Here is a 26,021-nt window from a genome sequence, read left to right as displayed (position 1 = left end):
TGCCATGATCATCGTTAGTGATTGCTTATTTATTTATTTTTTGTTTTAAATTTTATAATCCTAAAAAAAATATATAAAAAAATTAAGTGAAATCAAATTTACGTAAATCCTTAGTTGTGTAAATCGGGGACTTACTGTATCGAAAAATGTTCAGCAACCTACGTAAAAAATATGGCGATAGATAAAAAAAAAAAAAAAACTTACCACGTAGTACTACTCGTGTCCAATACAATGCTTTCCTTTATTTTTTTCGATGTCCATTTTAAGTCAAATAGCTTCCTTTTATTTTTTACAATGTCACATATGGTTTGGTCACAACATTATAATGGTTCATTAGCGATTTAATGGATGCACTGTTTTTAAACTTTTGAATAATTTCAAGTCTTTGTTTAATTGAAAACGCAACTATTTTGCATTTACCCATCATTTTTGCAATTTGTAAACAAAAAAAAATATTTACTATAAAAAAATTTCGACATCCCTGACATAAATAACGAAACAAAAATTTGTCTTTTTGCGGTGCGACAGAACAACAATCGACGTGCCACACTAAAACAAACTAAACATTCTTTCTCTCTCTTTTTTTTGAGCAGCGGGTGTGAAGACAATGGAAGTTGCAAGATAAATAGGTACACTAATCTCCCAATGACAACTTATAATGCCACTTCTTGTCGCTTCTTTACAACTTGCAAAATATCTGTTTATACCTATTCTAGTTATTACTTTACTTGAATTTTATTTCTGGTTGATTTTTTTTTTTTTTTTTTTAATCTGGAGTCTTGAAGTGTTCCGATTAATCCGATCCCGGTAAATCTGCTGTACTTAAGTAGTTATAAATTGGCATCATTAGCGGATACCATGATGGTATCTGCTGAGAATAAGTAACAATAGTCTTCTCCTATGGTGAAGCATTACTTATTCGAGGTAGTGCAATATCATGGCTACTTGTTGCGAAGGTATTCACGATATGAGATATACTTAATGATGCCAATTTATAACTACTTAAGTAGTTGGCCACATACAGAAATGATTTCTAAAATAATAAGAGAAGTTTAACTCAATATAATACAAAGATCACTTCCGTATGATACTCTCCAGCAATTAAAACGAAAAAAAATCTAAAATCTTACATTACAGTAAAAAATAAATAAAAATCATTTGAACACAATTAAAAATCATAATTGAAGTGTTCTACGTATTATATGGAGGTAAACTTCTCTTATTATTTTACAAATATTGATATCAACATAGAACATATTGAGCATTACAGCTCTGGTTCATACTATCAAGTACAGAAATGATGCAATTGCACTAACTTGTGCATCAGGGAAATCAGTTACATAATGAAATTAACAATTCGTGATGACCTGTACAAAGTTTTATGAACTTGTATACATGAATAGATCTTAATTCATTTGGGCCTCCTATGGCCACAAAGTTGGATGGGTTATATTGCAAGTTGCACCATTAGTTTTCATTAATTAAGATAATACACTGTTAGATTCCTGAGGTGCATACAATAGAATCTTATGAAGTCCAAGACTTATATTATATCCTTGTCAGTTACTGACATGGAAAGTCCAGAACAAGTTTAAAATAATTCAAATATTTTAATTCTAAAATCAAAAAAAATAATTTTTGCAATGCAATTCCATAATTTTATAAACTGCAACCCCAACAGTGTTTTCAATTTGAATTTTTCCATTATAATTAGAACCATTATACCTAAGTTTTATCAACAGAGATAAGGAAACGATTATCCCGTTCTATAAGACAATGTTTAGGCCACATCTTGAGCACTAGATACAGGTCTGGAGACCTCATTTTAAGAAGGTTATGGATCTTTTGAAATAGGTGTGCAGAGAAGGGCAATGAGAATACTGAGGAAAACAAAAGGGTACTCTTACCAGAAAGACTTAAGTTGTGAAAACTGCAGCATCTGGGAACTAGACACCTGCAAGGAAATCTGATTCAGGTGTTTAAGATTTTTAATGGATCGAGTAAGCTATATGTTGATGGCATCCTTACTGCTGCTGGGAGAACATACATAAGGGACAAATTTAAGTTGTGGAAAGATAGTTGTAGGCCAGATTTTTTTATAGAAATTATTAGAGGAATGGGCCAAATGTGGGAAGTGCGCTATTTTTGGGCGATGTCATATAATCTTGCATAATCTGTCACTACTAATTTACACTTGCTTTACTATCTTAAAAACCAATGATAGAACAAACAGTAACGTTCATTTTAGACTTAAATATAGAAGTTTCCATCTATCTCTCTCTCTCTAGCGCGCATACAGCTATATTTCTGATTTACCGGTTGCAACCGTTAACCATCTGTTAAAGAGCAGCTGCAGTAAGAACAGCACCGCTACAATAAATGGTAAAAAGCTGCAACGTTTTATTTATTCGTTTGTGTGATTACCGACAGGCTTAACATTCAAATATTTTTAGGAATTGCAAAATATACTTAAATGAACAAAAAAAAGCAAGTGCCTTTAGGCAGAGATATAATATCTACTGATAAAAACATAAGAGCAACAAAGGCCAGTATAAATTAACACATTTAATTACAATATATAAAACTTACCCAACTGAACAAGGATTACAGTTTTAAATGAGAGCTATAAGCTACGATTTAAATGAAGATGTACGGAACCGATTCCTTAATAAAAACGGAAAATTTAACTAAAGAAAGAAGGAAAAAATTTGCAGAAAACCGCTTCTACAGAGAAGAAGCTGACACACCAGACCCACTTCACATCAGTTGTGTTTATCGGTTCGACCAAATGATAAACGTTACGCTCGTTGGAAAAAGTGAAACTCTCAAATGGTGATACGATTAGCAATACACCAACGACATAATTTATATTTATATAATGCGCTAACTTTAGCAAAACATTTTATAATTACATTACTTAACAAGCGAATATAGCATTTTAACCTTTATTGTTTTTTTTTATGTTTAACTTTATATATATATAACAGTACATGAAAGTAAATCACATTTTATGAACATCATATTAGAAAGGTAATGGCGGATGAAAAGGACCCTTCGTGTACGCCGGTTTATTACACTGGCTCGGAGGTTCGTTTATCTATTACATTTGTCATTTCTCTGTATCCTGCGTGATTTAAATTAAGGTGATCAGTTTTAATAACTTCGCTGTTATTCCGATTATAGCTGAAATATGCAGCTTTGTTTAAATTTGTCACTTAATACTCCCCACCTTAAAAATCTAATATTTACCACCATAATTCATTTGCAGGGTATATAGGAATTTGTTATATTTTAGATACATATTTATATATGCCTCTATAACACTCAGGAAGAACTGTATCCTGAAGACACAAATCAACGAATCTGTTTAACAGATAACCAATGTCTATTTAACAGATGAGACATCAGACATGCTTTACTAATAGCAAATTGAATGCTGTCAGATGCTCTTCAGTGTTTTTAAGGTATGAATGACAAAACTGTTATATACACCCAACACACAGTTAAAATTGAAGACGGTGATATCAATTGAACTTGAGTGGTGTATTTTATATTACTGTTCTCTTTTTAAAAGAAATGGGAAATATAGTAGTAATAGGTTATTTGGCCTTTTTTGCTATAGCAGGCTTGCAGACTGAAATATCAAGAAAAGTAATGACCTCAACAGACCTTTTTTTTTTGCAACACCCACACGAGTTGCTTCATGAAAAGCAAGACCTTTTATCGAGCAGCTCATCAAGGTCTCTCATTGTCTCCCCCCCCCCTCCTACCCAAGCTGAAAAGAGGCGATGAATAGATTTTTTTCATATATGACATCCTCACAGCAGTTACAAGTAAGTCTAACGTAACCTAACCTAACTGATGTCTATTTATGTTTATATTTATACAAGGTGTGGCTATTAAATAGTGCCACCTTGCAATAAAATAAATATAATGAAATGTTTTGTAACTTACAAGTTATCCCCTTCAAAATAATTGCCTTGGCTTGCACACACGGTTTCATACATGTCTGGAGGTCATTTTCTGTGAGCCCTTTTAACACTTCAGCTGTTTTTTTCTGAATCCTTCACTGGATTGAAAAGTGTTCTTTAAGAGAACCCACTTTCAGTTCATTGAAGGCATTGAGGGAAAAATGACTAAAGCGTTAAAAGGGCTTACAGAAAATTACTTCTAGAAATGTTTCTGTGCCTGGAAGAAATGTATAGAACAGTGTATGGAACCAGTTTTTTTCTGAAAGTCTTCAATGGACTGAAAATGGGTTCCCTTAAGCATGCTTTTCAATTTAGTGAAGAGAAAAACAGTCACAAGGTGATGTTAACACATTGGGATTTGTTTTTTGGCCAGAAACTGACTAACAGAGAATGTGTTGTGTGTTGGAGCATTGTCTTGATGGTGCATTCAACCATCCTTCCACAATTCAGGTCTCTTCCTTTGAATTTTTTCCTTGTCAGAACTTCAATGCAGTGTGTTTGATTTATAGTCTGGTTTGGTGGGATGTATTCGGCCATAATAATTCCTTTAATATCGAAGAAAAGAAGCAGCATGGTTTTCGTTTTTGATTTTGACATTCTTGCTTTTCTTGGTTTAGGGGATTGTTTTGTTTTCGATGTGCTGATTGTCTTTTAATTTCTGGGTTGTACTGGACTAGCCAATTTTCATCGCAAGTAATTACAGTACTCAAAGTCTGGATCTTCAATTTTTTCAAACCATCTTCACAAACTTGAAGTGTACTCATTCTTTGATTTTTATTCAAAATTTTTGGCACATACTTTTCTCCTGTCTAAATTTTCAGTTAAAATTTGTATAACTGTTTCTTTGTCTGTATTGAGTAGCATATAATGCTTAAATGACAATCACTTCAAATTAATGTCCTTAACTGATCCACATTTTCATCAGTTTTCATGAATACTGGATGGCCTGGTCATTCATTGTCTTCCACATTCTCACTTCCTTTAAAAAATCTTTTATGCCATTCAAACACACTAGCTCTTGACATAATATCTTCCACATAAACTTTATGTAACGACTCATAACTTTCAGTTAGTGTTTTCTGTAGATTTTTTAAAAATTTGAGGTTGATTCATTGTTTGATTCTTTTGTCTGTCATTTTTCCAGCAGACTGCAAAAACACAAGGTAATGAAAACCTGCCTCACTGCGAAGCAAATGATCATGTTGGAATGTGACTTGACAGACAACTAGGGAAAGGTTTAATTTCAACTGCTGTGCCTTTATTTCACAGGTGACACTTGGTGTGTAGTGGCTGCATGCACAGGCTTGTTATTTAATAGCCACACCTTGTACATAAATACAAGGGGACTGTTTAGGGGATTAGGTTAGAATTAATTGTAACTTACATGGGCAGCAAAATAATTTTTTTTTTTAATCAATAATTAGTACATTTGCATAGAAAAGGAATAAGCATGAAACGGACAGAACCTTCTTGTCCAATGCCACCACAAGTTTCTCCATTAAAAGCAAGTCCTTTCATTGCTCCCCCCCACCTGCCTCCTACTCAAACTCAAAAAAGGCCTGAATAGTTTTTCAAATAATTGTTTTTTTTAATTAGTGCATTTGAGCAGAAAAAAAGCTAGAAAAACATTTGTTAAATAAAATGCATATTTGTGCCCAATTTTGTTTTCATGTACTTCCATTTTTTGTTATGGCTAGGGGTCTCAAAGACTTTAGGATATGTTTGTGCTTCTCTGCCTGTTGAAAAGTATTGCCAATAATCTGTAATGTTGCCATAATCTTTACAGCCTTCTACTTACCAAGACTGTAGTGTCTAGTAATATCAGAGTTAAGTTGCCAAATCAATGCAAACTGTTAAATCTGTAAGGGATATAGATTTGCACCATGGCTGTTGGTTGGGAGTTTCTTGGTACTTTGACCAAACTGGTAATAATGTAGAAAATCTGTATTTTTCTACTCACGGTCTTAACATGTGTATTATGTTCATTCAATTGTGTTTGTAGTCTACTTTACATGTTGTGCAGGTTGAAAAACCCATAATTATTTGTGGTGAGGACTTTATTTCTTCAGCTTGAAATTGGATACTATATTTTGAAATATTAGTAGTAGTAGACTATAAACAATGAAGTAAATAATAGCAGGATGCATGACCACTTATTTACTAGTTTTACAGAACAGTTTGGTAAAAGTTTTCAGTGTTCAGTAATATCAAAATGGTACGAAGTATAAAAACTTGTATTAGTAAAAATGGTAAATATTTTGTATATTCAAAAATTTCCTATATATGTATATATATAATTGTAATATATAGTAGGGTAAATATACCTATGTGTTTGAATTTATGGAGTACACATGCAAAAAAAAAAAAAAAAAAAAATATGCCTATTACATATATACACACATAGTATGTTGTTGTGTACTGCTCAATTTATGTGAATCCTTCAAGGGTCTACCAAAATTGAGAGGAAAGACAACAGTATATAGGTCCTCTGTTTCTGTAGTGAACTATATTTAGGCAATAGTAATAAATAATAAATATACATAAAAATTAGATTGTGAAGGTTAAGCCAAATAAGTTTATCATTATTATAAATACATCTCACTGTTGATCCAACAGGGAGCCAGATTAAGAGTGAATAAGATCGACTTAAAAACAGAGAAATATACTTATCCTACTATATATTATTATTATTAGCCATATGGTGCAAGGAAGCCCGAGGCTTATGCTGCACCAGCCAAAAAAACAATTTCTGAACCACCCCGAGAGAGAGCGAGAGCGGTAGAAGGGAATCACCAAGAAAGAGAAGAATAATGATATTATGATTGTGAGGTTTAATTGCTTTAGCATAAATTATGTGCATTTATGCTAAGACCTTAGTCCATAAATTATGTGCATTAAGGTTTAACTACTTACCATTCATAGCAAAATATCACAATAATCAAATATTATATATATGCACACCTCATATTATGATTGCTGATAATCTTATCATTTGTTTAATGTTTTCACTTTTATAAACTCCCCAATCAAATGTATACTAATACATAAAAAAAACATTGTTTATTGTAATCAGTGCTTCGGTTTATGTTATCATTTTTTTTTTTTTTTTTGTGTTATCACAGTTTAAGGGTGTGCAGTGGAAGTGATTATGGAACATCCTTGATATGTTCTTGGACTCTGACATGGTACGTGGCTAGTTATTGATATTATTTCGTACAGTTCATATTGGTTGTTGATATCATTACTCCATGAATGAAGTGTTGTATCTCATTCCTACAACATGTTTCATCGCTAGTTACTCCCCACTCATACATTGCTTCATACAGTTCATATGGCACACGCTTCTTGATTAGACCGGGGTTTGAGCCCGTCACCACCAAATACGGAGGATGCGGAAAGGTCAGGGAATGACCACCGCATATCCCGGAGCAATATGGCCTTAGTTGCTAATGCTCCTAAAAACCAAACAAACAAACAGTTCATATTTATTGTTGGTATCATTACTCCACGAAAGAAAGCATTGTATCTGTATTCCTACCAATCACTTTTACAGTAGGACATTAAAGAGTTAATGCCCTAAACCTTTTCCTGTTTTTCTTAACCCTTGTCTTGATTTGAATATCTTCTTTATTTGTTTTAATGGTTTGTATGGATTTCCAGAAACTTTATGACAGCTTCATTTTTTTTTATGACTTTCTCGAAGAAATAGTGGACAGTCAAATTAAAATATTTTATTTTTATTTTATTTATTGTATTAGGTGGTCCATGCCAAAGTTTGGTAACACTCCTGTCTAATATAAAGATAATTTACATAACATTAATATACTCCTCCGCTTTTTCCCAATTACAGAGTGGGGACAATGCAAAACAACCCTCTAAGACAGTGGTTTTCAACCTTTTTTTAATAATGGCACCCCTAAGTAATTTATTTTATTTTGCAGCACCCCTACCATACTGTACACTGTTTTATAATGAAATAAACATATAAATTTTAAAAAATAATAAGTTTAAGTAACTTAAACCCAAATTACGTGGCACCCCTGGAATGTTGTTGCGGCACCCGGGTTGAAAACCACTGCTCTAAGACAACACAAAAATATATATACATTAAAGTGACACAAAAATAGATACATATAGAAAACAGTCCACCTCCCAGTTATAAATAATAGTCAGCCCATTTCAAAGTCCATAGCATCATCAATTAAGATGGCCATGGCAAACCATACCAAACCACAAACCAAAGGAAGACCAAAATAAAAAACAATCTTTTAACTCTGGCATGGTGCTCACTCTACACCATTTTATCTCAGCAGCCCAAGGAACTGCTGTCCACAGATGCTGAATAATAAAGTCCTCACAACGTGAAAGAAATCTTCAAGAAGCTACATCTCATATTGCTTGATTTAAGGTTTTCTTTTTGCCTACATCCACCTTTTTATGTATACATTTCTGCTCTGCATCAATACCCTATACTGAACAGCTGCATTCTCTTTTCTTCAGTTATTGTTATCAGTTTTGCTGAGTCCCAAAGTGAACACAATAAAATTTTCTGGAGATGGAAATGTGTGAAGGGACCAGATTTTTTGTAGCTCAAACGAGGTTACCTCGTTATAACATGGCTTTTTTAATGATATCCAATATTGAGAGTGAAAAATTAAGATCTCATGAAAAGTGGTAAGCAAAACTCTGCAACTTTGTTGATACTGAAAACTGCATTTTAGTCTTTTGCAACTAATCCTGTCTAATAGATGCAAATTTTTAAAATTTTTCATTTTGTTGTTATATTTTAAAATCAGGTTATAAAATCAGAGCCCTATGTATACTTCCTCCACCATTATTCTCTAAATGGTTATGCAGCATTTTCTGTTTGCATTTTGTTATATAATGAATTATAAGAAATCAATTGTTTTGGGGCATTTAGCAGATGCCTGTAAGTGTTATCACCTATATCTTTTGTAGTCTAGTCTGCTGCTCACAGGGATATCTGTGAGATGGCAGTGAGAGTTTTCTTTCTCCTTTGATTTTGCTGTAGGGTAAGCAGAAAACTTTTTTCTTTCTTTTTTTTTCTTTTTTTTATAACAAAACTGACAGAATTAATTTCTTGCATTTTTTCCACCAAAAACTGACAGAATAGAATACAGCAAATGCTTGCTATTTTTGAATGTTAAGTTGACTGCACTCTTATCCCATTGACTGCAGGGGGGCTGCACTCTTGGAGAAGAAGACTTATTGTGACTCAGCACATTCTGAATAAATTAGGTAAAGTATGAAGTGTAAATGTATATTTCAGTTGAAGTGGCCAAATTCGAATGGAAGTCAGATTTGAATAAAGTACAGAACATAAGATACAGTTGTGAAGTATGTGGAAATTCATTTGTTTGGAACATATCAATTTTATCTGTAACTGCTATAATTATGCATTGAATAAATTCTGGAAAAAAAAAAAAAAAATGAAATATTCTTTTCATTATTTATATTTATCAGTGGCTCAATATATAAATTAACCCATTGCTATATATTTATGTTTGTTCTGTATTTAGTAAACCTTATGTATAAATATGATTTTAAATTTAAAATAATTGTTTGGAACATATCCATTTTATCTGTAACTGCTATAATTATGCATTGAATAAATTCTGGAAAAAAAAAAAAAAAAATGAAATATTCTTTTCATTATTTATATTTATCAGTGGCTCAATATATAAATTAACCCATTGCTATATATTTATGTTTGTTCTGTATTTAGTAAACCTTATGTATAAATATGATTTTCAATTTAAAATAAAAAATAAGACAAAAAATAATAGACAAAAAACAAGATAAACACTTCAGTCTGAGAGACTAAAACACCAACAGCACTGGCAACCTAGAACTGCTTGTGCTTCATATTTTCATTTATTCGGATGTCACATTGTACGAAAAAATGAAATGCTAACATCTGTGGCATCAGTCATATATTTCAGTTTGAGACAAAAATAATTTTATTCATTTCAGGAAATTCTGTGAAAACATTCTTTATTATCCCTTTATATAGTGCAATGGTCAGGCCACTTTATTATCCCTTTATATAAGGCAATGGTCAGGCCACGCCTTGAGTACTGTATACAGGTCTGGAAGCCTCATTTTAGGAAGGATGTAGACTTGTTAGAATGAGTACAGAGGCAACAAGATTGGTGAGGGGTACAAAGGGGTCCTCTTACCAGAAAGGCTTAAGTTCTGCAAATTGCAACATCTGGAGACTAGGCACCTGCAAGGTGATCTGATTGAGATGTATAAGTTCTTGAATGGTTCGAGCAGGCTGAATGCTGATGGGATTCTTCCTTTTGCTCAGATTATGAACCTGAGAGGGCATAAATTCAAATTGAGGAAATACGGTTGCAGAATGGATGTGCGGAAATTTGCCTTTAGCCAGCGGGTAGTTGATTGCTGAACAAACTTCCATCTGTCGTTGTGGAAGCTGATAGCTTAAATAAATTCAAAGAAGAACTGGACAAACTTTTAGAGTGAATGGATGGGTGAAATGAAAGAGTTTTTTTTGGCTGATGCTGTATAAGCTTGCTTTCTTGCATCATATGCCTCTACTAATTCTAATTATCGGTTTCTCTCATTTGTTTACATTTGATATATTTTTAATTAAGTTTAGCAAATCATAATTACAGATCATTATTTTGATTTCAGTAAAAAGGATAAAAATTAATTTTTTTTAAATTAAAACAAGAGGTGTCTCACATACACCATGCAAGCATCTTTGTTAAATTGAGGGCACAAGTGAAAGAAGGTTAACTGATAAAGAACTAGTATATCTGAAGAGCAGTTGCAAGCACTCTTTAAAGAAGGTAGAATTACACAAAGTTTATCAGATGCTTGATTGTTAATATCAGACCAACCACCATGAGCAATGTGACCTTTCATCATATTGTTTTGCATTTTGTTCATGTATTGGCATAAGAAAACCTGACTTTTTCTGTAAATCATTGTTGAATTTATATTTATTTCTCTGAGCTATAAGTTGATAATTTAGGGGCCACTTTTAAATTATTTATAACCTCACTTAATCTTAAGGAACTTATCCAACTCACAGTTGATAGGGGAAGACATGTTGTGGCACACAGAACTTGACAAAATTTATTACTTAGTTTTACTTCTCGTCTGTTTAAATTATTCACTGTAGAACTACATTTTTTGTATACATATAGGTAATAAAAATTTTATAAATATGAATAAATGTCACAAAATTACAAGTACTGTGCCATCCAGTATATTATTTTGCATTGTCGCTCTAAATGGCTATTTTCTGTTTTTAGTTCTTGTCTTTAACATGGCAGAATTGATATGTAACATATACTGTTTTTCAGGGCACCAGGACAATAGCTGTGAAATCTATACATAATGGTCACTTATACCTAACTTTTATTTTTCTTTAAAATTTGAGGAAAGCATCTGCCTTTTATGGCTTTACAGGAAGGTTTTTTTTTTTTTTATTACTGATCTCGGTCAAGTATTTTGTTAGTATTAATTAGAGGCAAATAAACCGTTTTAACAAAAATCAAGTTTATACAGCAAAAAAAAAAAAAAAAACAGTTCCCATATCACCTGTATATCTCCTCTAATAGTTTGTCTAGTTCTTTCTTGATTTTGTTCGAATTACCCACTTCCACAAAACACCAGGTGAAAGTTTTTTCCGACACCCGCTGGCTGAAAGCAAACTTCTGCACATCAATCCTGCAACTATTCTTCCTCGATTTGAATTTATGCCCCTCATGTGTGTAGTCTGAGCAAGAGGAAGGATTCCATCAGCACTGAGCTTACCCAATCCATTCTCAAGGGCTTAAACAACTCAGTCAGATTTCCTCAGGTGCCTAATCTCCAGATGCTGCAGTTTGCAGAACTAAAGGCTTTCCTGGTAAGCATACCCCCTTTTGTTTCTCTCTTTAATCTCGTTGCTTTTCTCTGCATCCATTCTGAGATCTGCTTCTTAAAATGAGACTTCTAGACCTTTACTTAAAGAAGTGGCCTAACTACTCCCTTGTACAATGACATTATCACCTCCTTATCTCTGATGGAAAAATTATTATACATTATTGACAAAACCCCATGAGCTGTCCTGGCAGCCTGTCTGCATTCCTCAGAGAACTTGGTATCTGATGCACAATTACTCCTAGATCTTTTTCATTCACCACTACCCTGAGTGTGTTACCACACATTTGATACTTTAATCTGTGATTACTGCTACCCCATGTGCAGTACCTTGTAGTTGTCATTTGCCACTTCTCAGCCCACCTGCCTAATTTTTCTAGATCTATTGCAGTAGTATACCCTGATTACTGTCAATAAATGTGCCAGCCTTCATATCATCAGTAAACTAAGACATTAAGCCCAATGTGCATTCATCAGTATCATTAATAAATATAGAAAACAACAGCAGGTCCAGCACTGAACCTGGGGGGTCTCCATTAATAACATTGGACCAAGAAGACCAATGACTATTGATAAAAAGTGTCTTCTTCAACTCAACCATCCCTTTGGCCATACCACTAACTTTCCCATAATGCCATCTCGCTCCAGTTTGTATGGTAGATGTTATGTTTTATCAATACAGACCCATCAAATATTGAAGTCATGATTGATATAATTTTATAGTATTAATAATATTTATAGTTAAATAAATTAATCTACATGCTGACTGTAAAGTAAACTGTGATGGTCTGGGAATTTGGGAAACCTGTATAAAATAAGAATAAACAATATTGAACATTATAAAAATTTAGAATATTTTAATTATTCATTTTAATTCATTTCATACACTATAGTAAGACCTGATTAGTTTTTTTTTCTGTATAATTTGGACTGCCACCAGTTTTTTATGTGTGTATTTTATTTATGCAGAATAAAGATTTTTCATAAACAAGAATTTAATGATACAATTCCAAAAACTTCTTTCAGAGTGGTTTTACAATCACTCAATAAAAGAAAAAAAATTTAAATGTGAATGAAAACATTAAGGCATTTTTATAATTAGACAGTGCATCTTCGGATTCTTCCGGTGAAATTTTGTTGTTAATTGATAATGGCAACATTTTGATATTGCCTTTTCTTATACTCTTTTCTTTTCTGATGATATCATAGCCCCATACAACCTATGGATCAGAAAGTCATACTCAGCTGTAAATGTTTATATCAAAGTGATCAGTTAAAAAGTGTTTACTTTTTTTCACAATTCTAGTAGGAGGAGACAAGACACCAGCCAATATTAAAAATAATAACATAAAATGTGATGTTTATAACTTGGCTGCAAATTGGAATGAGGTAGAGCAAAATACTGTAGTAAGTAAATGATGATGATGTTCTCATTGATTTAAATGGACTTAATGATTACAAGTGCCAAAATGTGTTGTACAGTATTTGAGTGATGTAAGAACATAACTCAAAGAAGATGAAATAGCTACAGCATTTCAAGGACAAATATCTGTAGGCAAAGTGGAAAGGAAATAGAATAAAGTAAAGATAAAAAAAAGTAAAATTACACAAGTGGTTGTCTTGATACTCTTATTAAATATGCTGTTTATTATAAAGGATTAAAAAAATGCATTATGAAATAGCAAATACAATAGGACCGTTAAGTAATAGAAAGGTTCCAATTTCTTTTAAAAAGAAAATACGATTGGCCAGGGTCTGTGTATATCTTAATAAATCCATAGTTATTAATGTTTAATACAAAAAATCTATTATTTGCATTCTGTTTGATTTCAACTTATTGTCTTCCATTTTGTTTTAAATATAAACATTTTCTTAAAATTTTATTTCATCATATTTGTATTTTAAATTTTAAAGAATAAAATTATTTATTATAAAGAATAAATTATTTATAAAATTATTATGAATAAAAGAATTTAAAGAATAAAATTTCTTTTAATAATAATAATGAGTGCAATAGCCTAGTGGTTTCAACATCAGCCCAGCAGACCCAAGTTCGAGTCCTATCCAAGTGAGAAGCAGGGTCACATAAGTTGCTTCATTGAACCTACTTCTACCAAGTTGAAGTGACAGTTGAGGTTGCTAGCAGCCCCATCTGGTGTCTCTCCTAATAACTAACACCCACCTCTGGCTGTAAGCTGAAGCTGAACAGGTACGCCTCCATAGCCAGATGAAGATGTCGAATAAAAGTATTGAACATACTGCATTGAGTGAGGAGCTGGATAAAGTCACTTACATTCGAACCTTGGGCAGAGGGATCAGCAACAGTCTCCCAGGGAAAATGGTGAAGCAAGTGGCACTGTCCCGATATGGCTACCATGAGGAAAGGGCAAAACCATCCACTCCGACCACCTGGAAATTTGACCAGTACAACTGCACTAGTGACCACCCAGGATAAGAAGAAATGGCAATGCATGAATTGCAGCATTGACATGAATATGTTTGTCATGCAAGCATGTTATAAAGTAACTAAGATGGAGACTGATACCATGATGATGTACTGGACCAACTACAAACAGTGGCGGATTAAGGTATGGGCCAGCAGGGCTCTTGCCCGAGGTGCCATTCTTTAAAGGAGGCAATAGTTTTACAAATCATGAAAAAATATATATATCCTTAGTAAAGGAGTACTGAAAAATCTTTCTGCTCGTGCAGCGAAAGTTCCTTGGTCTGGCCCTGCTACAAACCAAGTGGTTGGAGCAATCCCTGACTGTTCCAGTCACTGAGCAGTGATTAGCAGACTACAGATAGACAAATTCTCATGAAATCCTAATAACCCTTGCAATTTTGGAAAAAATCCAACAGGATATAATCAGCCAACTGCAAAACAGAACAAAGAATACAAAAAGTACTGAACCAGAAATAGAGCAGAAAGATCAAGAAGTATAATCTAAAGCAGCTGAAGTTGGAGCAGGAGAGGTGATGATATTCAGAATAGAAGACAAGTGGAAGAAGGCACTAGAAGAATTAAAGGCCCATACCATTCTGAAGCAGTAGAATTCTGTGGCAGGTTAGAGACCACCTCAATCAATGGATAATAATGCTAGATTACCACAACAACAAGGTAAGGCCATCTGCAAAGCTGTGTACTGTGCTGCAGTAGTAGCCACTACAATCATCAGAAAAGAAACCAGACTAGCAGAACAAGAAATGCAAAAACAAGAAACTACCAGCATGGGAAAGAAGGCATCAGCAGAAAAGAGAAGAGCTAAAAGTCAAGATAGGCTAGCTAATTGGTGAGTGGAACAAAAGGGGTGATCTTACCAAGAAAGACTTCAGCTCTGCAAATCGCAGTGTCTGGAGATTAGGCACTTGCGAAGTGATTTGATTGAGGTGTTTAAGGCTTTGAATGGATTGAGCAAGCTCAATACTGATGGGATTCTTCCTCTTGCTCAGGCCATACACAATGAGGGGTCAGAAATTCAAATCGAGGAAGGATGGTTACAGAATAGATGTGTGGAAGTTTGCCTTTAGCCAACAGGTGATTGATTGTTGGAACAAACACCCAGCTGTTGTAGAAGTTGATAATTTGATTACATTCAAAGACGAACTAGACAAGCTATTGGAGGGAATGAATACGTGAAGTGGGAGATGTCATGGGTTTTTTTTTTTGGTTTTTTTTTGTTGATGCTGTATAAGCTTGCTTTCTTGCAGCCTTTGCCACTGCTAATGCTAATCCAGTATCAAATGAGAAAAAGAAGTAAGAAGCTGATTGGAAAAGTGAAAAGTATTCTCAAGAAAGACAATATCCATAGAAAATACTAGCCCAAGAGTCAGAGGATAGAAGAATAACCAGATACGCTGAAGCAGAACCTTTTGCACACAGCAAAAGACTACACTTATACCGAAAGAGTGGCCAGAGGAAAACAAACAATTGGATCTTCAGTGAAAACCAAAGTGTTTTCTACAGGAGCATCAGACAAGAAGAGGAGGATGGGCAATGGGACACCCAACCAAAAGGCAATCAAGGAGTTCTGCAGCTGCAGCTGTGAAGTTAGGCATAATGTTTGTCCCGCCAGTAGACCTAGAATGGAAGAGAACCAAAGACATAAAAGAAATGGGAGAGTCATGAGAAAGAAAATTAATGGAAAATTGGAAAAAACTGGAAAATTAATGGAGGCACTGGTTAAAGAAGCACTGCAGGATCATCTAGACAAGACTTCAGTTATAGCTAGGACACAGCATGGTTTTGTTAAGGGTAAGTCTTGCCTGACCAATTTGATTAGATACTATGATGCAGTCACAAAAGAACTGGATGCAAGGAATAACTTTGATATTATATACTTGGATCTTAGAAAGGCTTTTGATACTGTTGCACATGGAAGACTGCTGCACAAATTGGAGCAGTGTGGCATTGGAGGCAAATTGCTGCTACGGATAAAGGGGTGGTTGAGGGGGAGAAGACAGAGAGTGGTAATCAATGGACACTGCTCATCGTGGACTAATGTTATTAGTGGAGTCCCTCAGGGTTCAGTATTGGGTCCTTTATTGTTTTCTGTATTTATAAATGATATTGATGATGGTATATCAGGCTTAATGTCCAAGTTTGCAGACGATACGAAGGTTGGCAGGGTTGTCAAGGACACTACTGACACTATGCTGCTGCAACAGGATTTGGAAAGGTTGAGCAGATGGGCTGAGAGGTGGCAAATGAAGTTTAACATTGACAAATGTAAAGTACTACATATGGGAAACAGCAACCCCAGAGCAACGTATCAACTCTGTGGTACTACACTGACAGTGGTAGAGAATGAAAGGGACCTGGGGGTGGTTGTGCAGGCAGATATGAAGTTCTCTGAGCAGTGCAGACGGGCTGCAAGAGTAGCTCATGGTGTATTGTCAATGATATATAGGAATTTTTCTAGCAGGGATAAGGAGGTGATTATTCCCTTGTATAAGGCAATGGTCAGGCCACACCTAGAGTACTGTATACAGGCCTGGAGGCCTCATTTCAAGAAGGATGTAGAGCTGCTGGAACGAGTACAGAGAAGGGCAACTAGATTGGTGAATGGGACAAAGGGGTGCTCTTACGAAGAAAGGCTTAAGTTTTGCGAATTACAGTGTCTGGAAACTAGGCACCAGCGAGGTGATCTGATAGAGGTGTACAAAGCCTTGAATGGTTTGAGCATGCTCAATGCTGATGGGATTCTTCCTCTTGCTCAGAATAATCACCTGAGAGGGCATAAATTCAAATTGAGGAAAGACAGATGTAGGATAGATGTGCGGAAATTTGCCTTTAGCTAGCGGGTGGTTGGTAGGTGGAACAGACTTCCATCCCTTGTCGTGGAAGTTGATAGCCTAAATAAGTTTAAGGCTCAGCTGGACAGGTATTTCGAACGAACAGAGGGATGAAGTGGAAGTGGTTATTTTTATTTATTTATGTTACTTTTTTTTTTTGGCTGATGCTGCATAAGCTTGCTTTCTTGCATCAAATGCCTCTACTAATGCTAATGCTAAAAGAAGTACAACAGGCAATCAGGAAGTCCCACAACTGGTGAATCCCTGGAATAGACAACTTCCACAACTACTGGTGCAAGAAGTTCAACAGCACACACAAACATCTAGCAGAGCAATTCATCTGGATGATAAGGCACCCCAAGATGATCTCAGAATCTCTAACTCAAGAAATCACCTACTTGAAACTAAAAACAAAAATACTAGAAACACAGAAAAGTACAGACCAATTACCTGTCTTCCAACAATGTATAACATCCTGACCACATCCATAACCAAGAAGATATTTGGCCACTTAGAGTGCCAAAATGTCTTGGCTGAAAGCAGAAGAGATCCAAGGAACAATTGACCATCAGTGTGGCAGTTATGGAGCAAGCTTACAAGAAGTACCATAACCTGTACATGGCCTTCAACTCCATTCCCCATTGCTTGCTGACAGAAACACTGGGATCTAAAAAGTCAACCCAATAGTGACAAACTTTCTAGAAACAACCACAGAGAAATGTTGGACCAACACCAAGGTTGGAAACACCACGATCCAACCAATCCCCATCAAGAGAGTAATTTTCCAGAGAGATACCCCAAGCCTACTATGGTTCGGTCTAGCACACAACCCACTGTATACTGGCCATGTACTTAATACCAGCAAGTACAGATATACCCATAAAGAAGGGAGGAAGAACCTGTGCACTCTCTCCCACCTGATGTACATGGATAATATCAAGCTCTTTGTGATAACCAATAAGCAACTTCCAACAACTACTCTGGATCACTGAAGAGTTCAGCACTGACATCAGGATGGAATTTGGGCTAGACAGATGCAAGACTCATGGATTGTATCAGGGAAAACCATTTTGCCAAAACTACCAGATAAAGACCAGTTTAGAGATTGAAGCATGATAGAGGGGGAGATCTACAAATATCTACAAGCTGAACATATAGAAGAAATTCGAACAGACTAGGAAGCCTGCTAAAAGTGAAGCTAAATGGAGGGAACACAATTTAAGCCTGAACAGCTATGCAGCCCCAGTACTATTTTACTTCTTCAAGATCATAGAGTGGACTAACACTGAATTGGGGGAGAGATAAGAAGGAACAGATCAATGATGACCAAGAACCGTGAACACTATCCACAGGCAGCTGTTGAGAGACCGACCATAGCCCAGACAGAAGGAGGAAGGGGTTTGACAGAGTTCATCGAACAACAGAATAAAGCTATCAAGAATCTGAAGAATAACTTCCAGAAAAACATGGCCCCAATCTACCAAGACATAAAGAAGACAGAAAAGCAGCACACCCTGCCCGACCTCAGTGAAGAGACCCCACCCATCCAGATGGAAGAAACAAAGACAGAAAGATGGGCAAAGAAGGCACTACAGTGATATCCAACATAGCTCGCCAGTGGGATACTCTCCCCGAAGGCTGAGCATTCATGATAGCCATTGAAGACCAGGCAATCAATACAAGGAACTATAAAAAAAAACATTGTCAGTGACTCTGGAGTGACAAATGACATATTGACAGTACCACCTTTTCTCAGAAACAATCCAGCACATCACCACAGGATGCAGGGTGTTCACTGAGAGTACACCCACATATAAGACCAGGTCACCAGGATAATACATTAGAATCTAGTGAAGAAATACCAGTTGATCAAAGAAGGTATACCATATTAAAAGTACAAGCCTCAGCCCATATTAGAGACCCCTGCCCACAAGCTATCCTGGGACTGCACTATAAGAACAGACAAAGTGATCCTGCAAAATAGACTGGATGTAAACCTCACTGACAAGAAGGAAAGTCTATCTACCTGATCAACATAGCAGTACCCAACACCAGCAACCTCCAAAAAACCTACAAGGTAAGAATCAGGAAGTGTGCCGACCGGGCTAGCCGAGTGGGTAAAGTACCTGCCCGGCAACCCAAAGGTCGCGGGTTCGATTCCCGCCTCGGGCTTGGATCAGAGTACTGCAAAAACCTTGGGAGGTGCAATATGGCCACAGAAGTCGATGCGCCAACAACTACCAAATCAAAAAAAAAAAAAAAAAAAAAAAAAATCAGGAAGTGTGCAGACCCTAGACAGGAATTCAAAGAGATGTGGCATATGGAATAAGTAATGACCATGCTGTTCACTAACATGGGACCAAAGAGCCTACATAAGAGTCTAGCAGCAGTAGACTTCCCAGAAAACACCTAAAAGGAACTCTAGAAAGCTGTGATCCTGAACTCTTGTAGGATACACAAAGAGTTCCTTGACCAATAATTATACTCAGACATAACCACTCTAATCTGCTGGTACCATTACCATTTGTGAGGAGTGTGGAGGGGGAACCCATAAGGAGAAGAAAGATGATAATAAAGAGAGCTGTGTGTACTCCAACATGACCACTAGGTCAGAGGAATTGATTTATCCATTTTGCCAGTGATAAAGGTAACCTTTCTCAGAAACATATCACCAATTTTATAAATAATATAAATAAAAACATCCTAAATGTTTACAATGTTCCAATGCAGTGATCTTCATAATTATTTCATTGTAATACCTGTATCAATAATGTCTTTCATCAGCCACATTATCCCATTGAAAGTCACGGGATGCTTGTAGTTATAAACAAATTAATATAATAGTGCTATTTAATTTAATAATAATAGTTTTATTTAATAATAATATTATTTCACTTTTGGTTATAATGGTTACTTCAGCATATTGTGGAAAACTTTCTGCTAATTTCTACCAGAAATTAGTAGAAAGTTGTAGATGCTATTGTGCTTCTTTCCTTTAAAGCATCTGAGAGCTCCTAATTCTGTATTCCACTTCACCCAAAAATATTCACTTGGGTTCAGGTTGGATCTGTATGCTGGCCATCTCAGGTCCCATATGATTACAGGCAATCCTTGACATAATACATTCCTGAAAATGCTTTATGTTAAGAACTAAAACATGTCGGACTCGCATGTTATTATGCGGGTTCCACCTTCATTATCTCATGCTCAGATTATGTATTTTTTACCCAAGTACTTTAAACATGTAAAAGCTATATCTGACATCAGATGTAATCATTAAAATTAATTTTAAATGCTAATTTCTTACCATAAAATCAACTCTTCTGAGCTTCCTGGTAGTGGCATTTATTAAACAGAATTTAATGGTTGGGTCAGGGGCTTGCTTAATGGTGATTTTTAGGACAATTTGATTGGGATTGCAATGCACATTTTAAATTAGGGTGACAAGTAGTTGATTTAGTCAGCTGTTCAATTGCAAAGTATATTTTATTTGATTCTGATGGATAGAAATAAAATATAATTTTCTAGAGAAGAGCAGTGCTAGAGATCTCATTACTTATTTGATTTAGTGTGTTAAGTTTACTTCGTCTGTATGTACCTATCAATGGTGTTTTTTATAATACAAACATTGAAATAATTCTACAATGAGCATATTTTATTTAAGTAAAATATATTGACACAGATTGTCCTAATAGTTTTTTACAAGTGTAAATCTTCTTGGTCTTCCCAGAAAGTTTCATTTGCTTCTTGCATGGCAATCAGATCTTTGTTGGGCTTAGGCTCAGAACTAGTCAGTCAGTTCATCCATATCCTCAGTCGGGAATGCAGCTATTTGGTGGTGGATGTTCATTTGCTGACCTGCCAACTCTTTTCAACTTTTTATGTGTGGTAATTGTGTTTTTTTTTTTTTTTTTGTTTTTTTTTTGTTTCACAAGCACTAATCTTTAGAAAACGAATAATTTTAAGTGCCTTAATTAAGCAAATTTGTTTGTTCTTATAGTTATCTAAATATTCAAGAAGCTTCTATAGCTCTGCTGTTGCCAATGTGAATATTGGAATGTCACTGTAGTAGGAAGTTTGTAAACAGAACCAGAACATAAGTATAATTCTTGAATATTTTCATTTGCATGGTTCTATGGGCATATGAGCATATCATACTGTCTTAGAAATTTTCCTTAATACATATACTGCTATAGTAGCTGGGAATAGTATAGCACTCTTACTGTAGTACTAGTGTATCACATAACGTTACTGCTATTTTATTGCTATAGGACTAAATATTTTTAACCGAAATTGTGCTTGGGACTAGAGTGGAAAAGTGTATGATCTAGAGCAGTGAAGATGCTGTACTCGGAAGTGGGGGAGTGTAGAGTGTGTTTAGTATCAAACAGCACCAGGGGTTTCTCCCATCTCCACGTAGTATACATTGTAGGTGTGAAACAGAACACTGTCAATGCCAGAGTACTTTATTGTTTGTACTGTGTGAGTGGTGTGCATGCTGACCTGACTGTAGCCAGACATAATGCCACTGAAGATGCCTTTTGGAGTGTGTATGCTAGGTGCAGAGAAGGCAAAGAATTAAGCAGAAGTTCAGTGTTTTCTTGGATGAATTTGAGTGCTTGAAGGAAAGGGTCATTGCCCTAGAAGGAATGACATCAGTGGATTCATTAAATACTCAGCTGTCCACCTTAATGCTAGAGCCCACCATCATGCATCTGGTTGCACAGAGGAATCGCCTTGAGCAGGATATGCTAATCCAAGAGGAGGTGGCTATTGATGACTCTGTTGTCAGAAAAGTGGGGAATATTTATGTAAATACAGATAGGTTGAATAGGACCAGGGTATGTCTACCAGGAGCAAGAGTTGGTGATATTTTAGAACAGTTATCTTTTAAGAGTAAGCACAAAAGGTGATATATACTGTTGTATATATGTTTTTACTAATGATATTAACTGTAGACATTATGAGGTTTACCTAACAAGTATGGGTGATGTTGAGAGAAAGCTGTGAGCTAGGGTTGAATTTTTCACTTTACACTTCCCTGAGTGTAGTACCACACAGTTGGTACGTTTCTCTTGGGTTATTGCTACCCATATGCAGTACTTTGCATTTGTCAATGTTAAACTTCAGTTGCCACTTTTCAGCCCATTTGCCCAACTTATCTAGATCCAGTTGGAGTAGCATACTGTCTTTACTCTCATTAACAACCCTGCCAATCTTTGTATCATCTGCAAACTTGGATATTAAACCTTATATACCTTCATAAATATCATTGATAAATATACAAAACAACAATGGGCCCAACACCGAACGTTGGGGAACTCCACTAATAACATTTGTCCTCGAAGAGCAGTGTCGTTTGATTACCACTCTCTGTCATCTCTCACCCAACCATCCCTTTATCCATTGTAGTAACACTTACCCTTAATGCCATACCTCTCCAATTTGTACAGCAGTCTTCCATTGCAACAGTATCAAAAGCTTTCCTGAAATCCAAGTATATGATATCAAAATTATTTTTGGCATTCAGTTCCTTTGTGACCACACCGTAGTATCCAATCAAATTGGTCAGACAAAACCTTCCTTTAACAAACCCATGCTGTGTCTTAACTATTACTGCAGTCTTGTCTAGATGATCCTGCAATGCTTCTTTAACCAGTGATTCCATTATTTTCCCCAGAACACAAGTTAAACTAGAAGGTCTATAGTTACCTGTGCCACCTTTTGAACCCCCTTTGTGAATTGGTGATACATTTGCACATCTTCAATCCATGGGGACCTCCCCGAAGTCCAAGGAAGCTCTCATAATTATGGCTAAGGGTTTGCTTACTTCCTTTGCTGCCTCTTTTTAATATAACTGGATAGATCCTGTCCACCCCAGGTGCCTCTTTTTATGTTTAACTTCAACAATGTCTCCTCCACATTGCTCTCAGTATTACAAAATCATTTAGCTTCCTGTTTGAGTTTGATAAACTTCTGGCACTCCCCTCATTGAATAACTCCTCATGTGTGAATGTAGATGCAAAATATTCATTCAGTTTATCAGCTATCTGAGCATGATCATCAATAATCAACCCATCTATGTTAAGTGGTCCAGTCTGATTCATCCCTTTCTTTCTAGAGTTTACATAAGTAAAGAACTCTTTGCATCCTTTTCCAGGGATTTCTCATAATCTGCCTTCGCCTGCCTAACCTCCTCTGTGACTTGATTACAGACTATTTTATACCTGCCATAGGCTTCTGTGTCACTTGATACTTTATATGATCCATACATTTTTCTTCTCTGCCACAAGCCTCATTAATTCATCTGACATCCATTTAGGCCTAAACCTTGAACAACAGTATTTTTTAGTTGGCATGAAAAGCCTAGTAGCCTCCAAAATCAAGTCCCTGAAGGCTTCCCATTTAGAATTCAACGTTGATAACATCATCAGTTGATCCCAATGTACAGAATTTAAAAACTGCCTGAGACCCCTGTAGTCACCTTTACGAAAGCAAAAGCCCTTCCCTTTAGCTTAGTTACATCCTTAAGTAATTCCCACATCAGTACATTGTGATCACTGTCACCCAGTGGTTCCTTTATCTGCAAATTCTTAATGCATGAATAATCACTGCTGATAATCAGATCAAGATTATTACTCCCTCTGGTTGCCTCCCGAACATGCTGCTGTAAAAAACAATCATCCAATAAATCCACAAAAGCCTTGCTAGTGTGTGAGTGACCAACCCACAAGTTCCAGTCAATATCTGGGAAATTAAAATCCCCCATTATAAGACACTCTGATTTACTGGCACACTCAATTTCTCTGCACAAATTGCTCATTATACTTATCAGATTCATTAGGCTGATAAAACACACCTACTCTCATTTTTCCTTTCCTAGTGCTTATGTCACACCAAACAGACTCAACACTGCATTGTTCACCAACATCAATTGGATGCAGTTCCTTAGATTTTGTGTGTTTCTTAACTAACAGCATAACCCCTCCTCCCTTCCTGTCCTGTCTATCCTTTCTGTACACATTGTACTCACCAAATTCCAATTCTTTGCTTCTTGAATATGATTATCTAACACCTTATAGTTATTCCATCTAGTTATAGATAATATTGGGAACAAAAACAGGCTTTGACACAGTCTCTGTAGTTACTCTTTGCCCATTTTCTCACTTGTTTTCAATTTCTTAATTGTGAAAGGTGAAAAGAAACTAGTAATTCTTTTCATTTTTTAATTTATGGTGCAAGACAATTTTTTTAATACTATTTCACTCACACTATCTCATTACCACTCTACGGCATTGGCAATTAAATAAAACGGTGGCATCTAAATTGAAATTGTGCTAATATAAAGTTGCTAGTGCTGAAGAAAATTTTGCATTGTAACAAACGTCATAGAAAGTGTGTGGGAAACTAATACCAGCCCTTAGGAAATGGTATTTCCAAAGGGAAGGAGTCGAGAAAAAGGTACATGAGTTTATTGAAATTGAGTTACTTCTTAGATGAACAGAAAAGAAGTGAATTACTTCTTACATGAATGGAAAAGGTACAAAAGTTGGAAAAAACCTAGTAAAATAAATCTATGAAGCTCTTAATATAAACATGAAAGCAATTTAAAATTCTAAAAATGATTATAAAGTTTTATATAGTAAATATCATAACAATAGACATAGTGAAAATACAAATTTCTTTAAATAACTAAGCTTATTTGAATACCAGGTTAATGTGTAAAAAAAATTACTGAATATTGCAAATTTCTAAATCTACCGCATCCATATGTCCCACGTCACTGTTAATAAGGTGCCTGTATACTGTACTGTTACATACTGTACCAAAAAAAAGCACTGGGTAGCAGTCATCCCAGAGTAATGTATTAAATGTGTGCTACTACATTCAGTTTAGTGGAAAAGGAAAAGGACCTGGGGGTAATTGTGCAATCAGATATGAAGTTCTCTGAACAGTGCAGACAGGCTGCCATGACAGCTCATTGGGTTTCGTTAATGATATACAGGAATTTTTCCAGCATGGATAAGGAGGTAATTATCCCATTGTATAAGGCAGTGCTTACTCCACTTCTTGTATACAGTATACAAGTCTGGAAGCCTCATTTTAGGATGTGGATCTTTTGGAATGGATACAGAGGAGAGTGATGGGATCATAGTGAGGGGGAACTAAAGGGTCTTACCAGGAAAGGTTTTGGTTCTGAAATTTTCACTGTCTGGAGAACAACTACCTGTTCTCCAAATACATTAAAACTACATTTAATTTATGACTTTCTTTTTTTCCATACAAATTGTATGGAAAAAGAAATAATAATTGCTGGATTTCTGTTTGTCCAATTTTAACAAAATTTGGGATAGCTTGACAAATCTTTCTGTGTAAACTAAATATAAAATTTCATGAAAATCTGTTTACTGGAAGTCCATATAAGGCGGCAAATTCAGATTGAGGTAGGATGGTTGTGGGATTGATTGCAGATGTATGCTTTCAGCCAGCAGGTAGTTGATTGTTGGAACATGCTTCCAATCTGGTGATGTGGAAGTGGGCAGTCTGAATAAATTCAAGGAAAGACTAGACATCTGTTTACTGTTGTTGTGGGAAATGGTTTTTTTTTTTTTTTTTTGCTGATACTGTATAATTTTGCTTTTTTGCATCCATTGACATTACTGTGGACGCACGTTTTCCGCACTCCTGAATTTTGTTCATGAATTTGTGGTTACAGTGCCTACTAGTTTTTGAAAAGTGTACTCTTTAGTAGAACTGCTACAGTGGATCTCAGGGTGAAAAACTTTTGCTTATTTACTGGGAACTTTGCAGGTTATTTACGTTTTTTATCTATATCCT

At 35.5% G+C, this 26,021-nt stretch overlaps 2 protein-coding genes across 2 annotated transcripts in view; one reads left to right on the top strand and one right to left on the bottom strand.

Annotated features, from left to right (window-relative positions):
* Nucleotides 1-2,765, bottom strand: part of LOC150077448 (cysteine and glycine-rich protein 1-like) — a 74,572-nt gene extending 71,807 nt beyond the window's left edge. The window contains exon 1 of the mRNA XM_090386215.1: nucleotides 2,590-2,765. The gene's annotated coding sequence lies outside the window, so the exon portion shown is untranslated. The remainder of the gene's footprint in view (nucleotides 1-2,589) is intronic.
* A 268-nt stretch (nucleotides 2,766-3,033) lies between these two features.
* Nucleotides 3,034-26,021, top strand: part of Hip14 (palmitoyltransferase Hip14) — a 329,449-nt gene continuing 306,461 nt past the window's right edge. The window contains exon 1 of the mRNA XM_090386835.1: nucleotides 3,034-3,087. Within this exon, the coding sequence (XP_090242961.1) occupies nucleotides 3,034-3,087 (54 nt within the window). The remainder of the gene's footprint in view (nucleotides 3,088-26,021) is intronic.

The sequence above is a fragment of the Mastigoproctus giganteus genome, chromosome 12 (assembly GCF_048544385.1).
Source record: "Mastigoproctus giganteus isolate SK-2022 chromosome 12, ASM4854438v1, whole genome shotgun sequence".
In the NCBI taxonomy this organism is placed as follows: Eukaryota; Metazoa; Arthropoda; class Arachnida; order Uropygi; family Thelyphonidae; genus Mastigoproctus; species Mastigoproctus giganteus.
The sequence above is the reverse complement of the archived record's forward strand: the minus strand, read 5'-3'. Positions and strand labels throughout refer to the sequence as shown.